Source organism: Capricornis sumatraensis, chromosome 8 (genome assembly GCF_032405125.1).
Source record: "Capricornis sumatraensis isolate serow.1 chromosome 8, serow.2, whole genome shotgun sequence".
Taxonomy (NCBI): domain Eukaryota; kingdom Metazoa; phylum Chordata; class Mammalia; order Artiodactyla; family Bovidae; genus Capricornis; species Capricornis sumatraensis.
The window spans coordinates 91,445,577-91,447,669 of record NC_091076.1 but is presented as its reverse complement, the minus strand read 5'-3'; the positions used below and the strand labels follow the sequence as shown (position 1 = coordinate 91,447,669).

The following is a 2,093-nucleotide window of genomic DNA, read 5'->3' as shown; positions in this document are numbered from 1 at the left end:
GGGGTAAGTTGTTTCCTCATTCATTTTTAGTTGGGGACTTCCCCGGTGGTTCAGGGGTAAAGAATCTGGGTCGAGAAGATGCCCTGGGGAAGGAAATGGCAGTCCACTCCAGAATCCCATAGACAGAGGAGCCTGGCGAGGTCTCCAGTCCATGGGGTCACAAAGAGTCGGACACAACTTAGTGACTAAACAACGGCAGCAATCACTCTAAGTGATCCCTACTTGAGATTGTCAATTATATTCCAGTAAAACTGGGGAAGGAAAAAATACTTACAATATTCTCTCTCCTGTCTGACAACTGTATCATCTGCAGAGCCTGATAAACAGAAAAGTCAGAGTAGACATTGTTTACTGAGGAATGAGGAGACTGGGGCCCCATTAGGGGACCATGGTGAAACCACATGACCCTTTTTATAAAATGAGGAGATATTTGTATACGTTCTCTGCCATCTCCTCGCAGAATCTACACATGCAATGACAACCCCAAGAAATTATACAGATAAAAATTGCGGTGGATGCTTGTTGAGGGTGCTATCATTAAGGTAGAGGTTGAGTTTGGTTTGGAAGGTGAGGAGGGAAACCACCTGGAGGTGAATGGGAAGACACCAGCAACCAAGGCAGGACCACCCAGGCCCTCCTGGGGAGGAGTGATTAAACCATGTGGCAGCCATCCTGGGTGCCATGTGGCCCTCCTCATATGGAAAACCACAAACTTGCCTTTCAGTGAGTCATGGAAGGAGACACCTAGGAAACAGGTGACTCTGGGCTGCCTGGAGTGCTACTGTGAGCCTGTTAGCTTCATGTGCACGGTTGTAAATACCAGGTCACTGTTTGGGTGGAAATTATGGGAGTCTTTGAAGTCCAGAAATAAAATGCTAACTACAAGGCCAAAGGGTAATTAGATACTAGCATAATTTGGAAAACACATTCTTTTTATACGGATTAGAATATTTCAAAGGAAATTTCACTAGCTTCAAATCATGTAGCTAGATTTGGTGAATATAAACAAAACAAGAAAACAGAAAATATCTGTGGGGTGTGTGCGTGGACATAGGGGTAGAGGGTTACCAAAACTGATATTAGTCAATGCTAAATCCTCACTTAATTGGCCAGAATATTAACAAGGAATGGCATGAGTCTCTGGGGGCCATCAGCTCCTGGCCAGGGTATATAAAGGGCCCCGAGCAGGGGAAAGACACTCACACCTGGGAACACTCAACTCCTCTCACCAGCTCAGCCCCACTCGGCCCCACACACCACCATGACCGGCTCCTGCTGCGGCCCCACCTTCTCCTCCCTCAGCTGTGGCGGAGGCTGCCTCCAGCCCTGCTGCTTCCGCGACCCCTGCTGCTGCCGCCCCGTGTCCTGCCAGACCACCGTGAGCCGCCCCGTGACCTGCGTGCCCCGCTGCACGCGCCCCATCTGCGAGCCCTGCCGCCGCCCGGTCTGCTGCGACCCCTGCAGCCTGCAGGAGGGCTGCTGCCGCCCCATCACCTGCTGCCCCACGTCCTGCCAGGCCGTGGTCTGCCGCCCCTGCTGCTGGGCCACCACGTGCTGCCAGCCCGTCTCTGTGCAGTCCCCGTGTTGCCGCCCCACCTTCTGCCAGCCGGCCCCCTGCCGCACCACCTGCCGCACCTGCAGGACCTCCCCCTGCTGCTGAGACCCCACTTTCCTATAAGGCAACATCCTGCATTTTAAGCATCCACTCTGCATTTTAATTACGTTGAAAGAAAAATAGACATTTTTTCATAAGGTGACAATCGTCATTTTATATTTTACCATCTGGATATATAAGCAGATGTCCAATCAAATGTGCAGGTGTCTCCATCAGCAGAAGTCACAATGGATGCTAAAGCCATCTTTAAAAGTCCCCAGAGTGGGTGTTGCAAACCCATTCTGAATTCCAGAGGCTGCTCAAACTCTCCCCTCCATCTTTTGTAATGTGTTGCCTGCTTATTTTTCAATAAACTAATTTTTTCCTGTAAACCACCCCTGCTACCTGATTCATTCATTATTGCACGTTTATTAGTGTACACAGATGAGCAAACAATGAAAAGGAAGACACATGTTTGGGAACACATGTAAGAATTAAA

At 49.6% G+C, this 2,093-nt stretch overlaps 1 protein-coding gene across 1 annotated transcript; it reads left to right on the top strand.

Annotated features, from left to right (window-relative positions):
* Positions 1–1,261: 1,261 nt before the first annotated feature.
* Positions 1,262–1,660, top strand: LOC138084435 (keratin, high-sulfur matrix protein, IIIA3-like). Its single transcript, XM_068978726.1, has one exon. It carries the CDS (start codon positions 1,262–1,264, stop codon positions 1,658–1,660), a length of 399 nt encoding a protein of 132 aa, XP_068834827.1.
* The last annotated feature ends 433 nt before the right edge of the window (positions 1,661–2,093 follow it).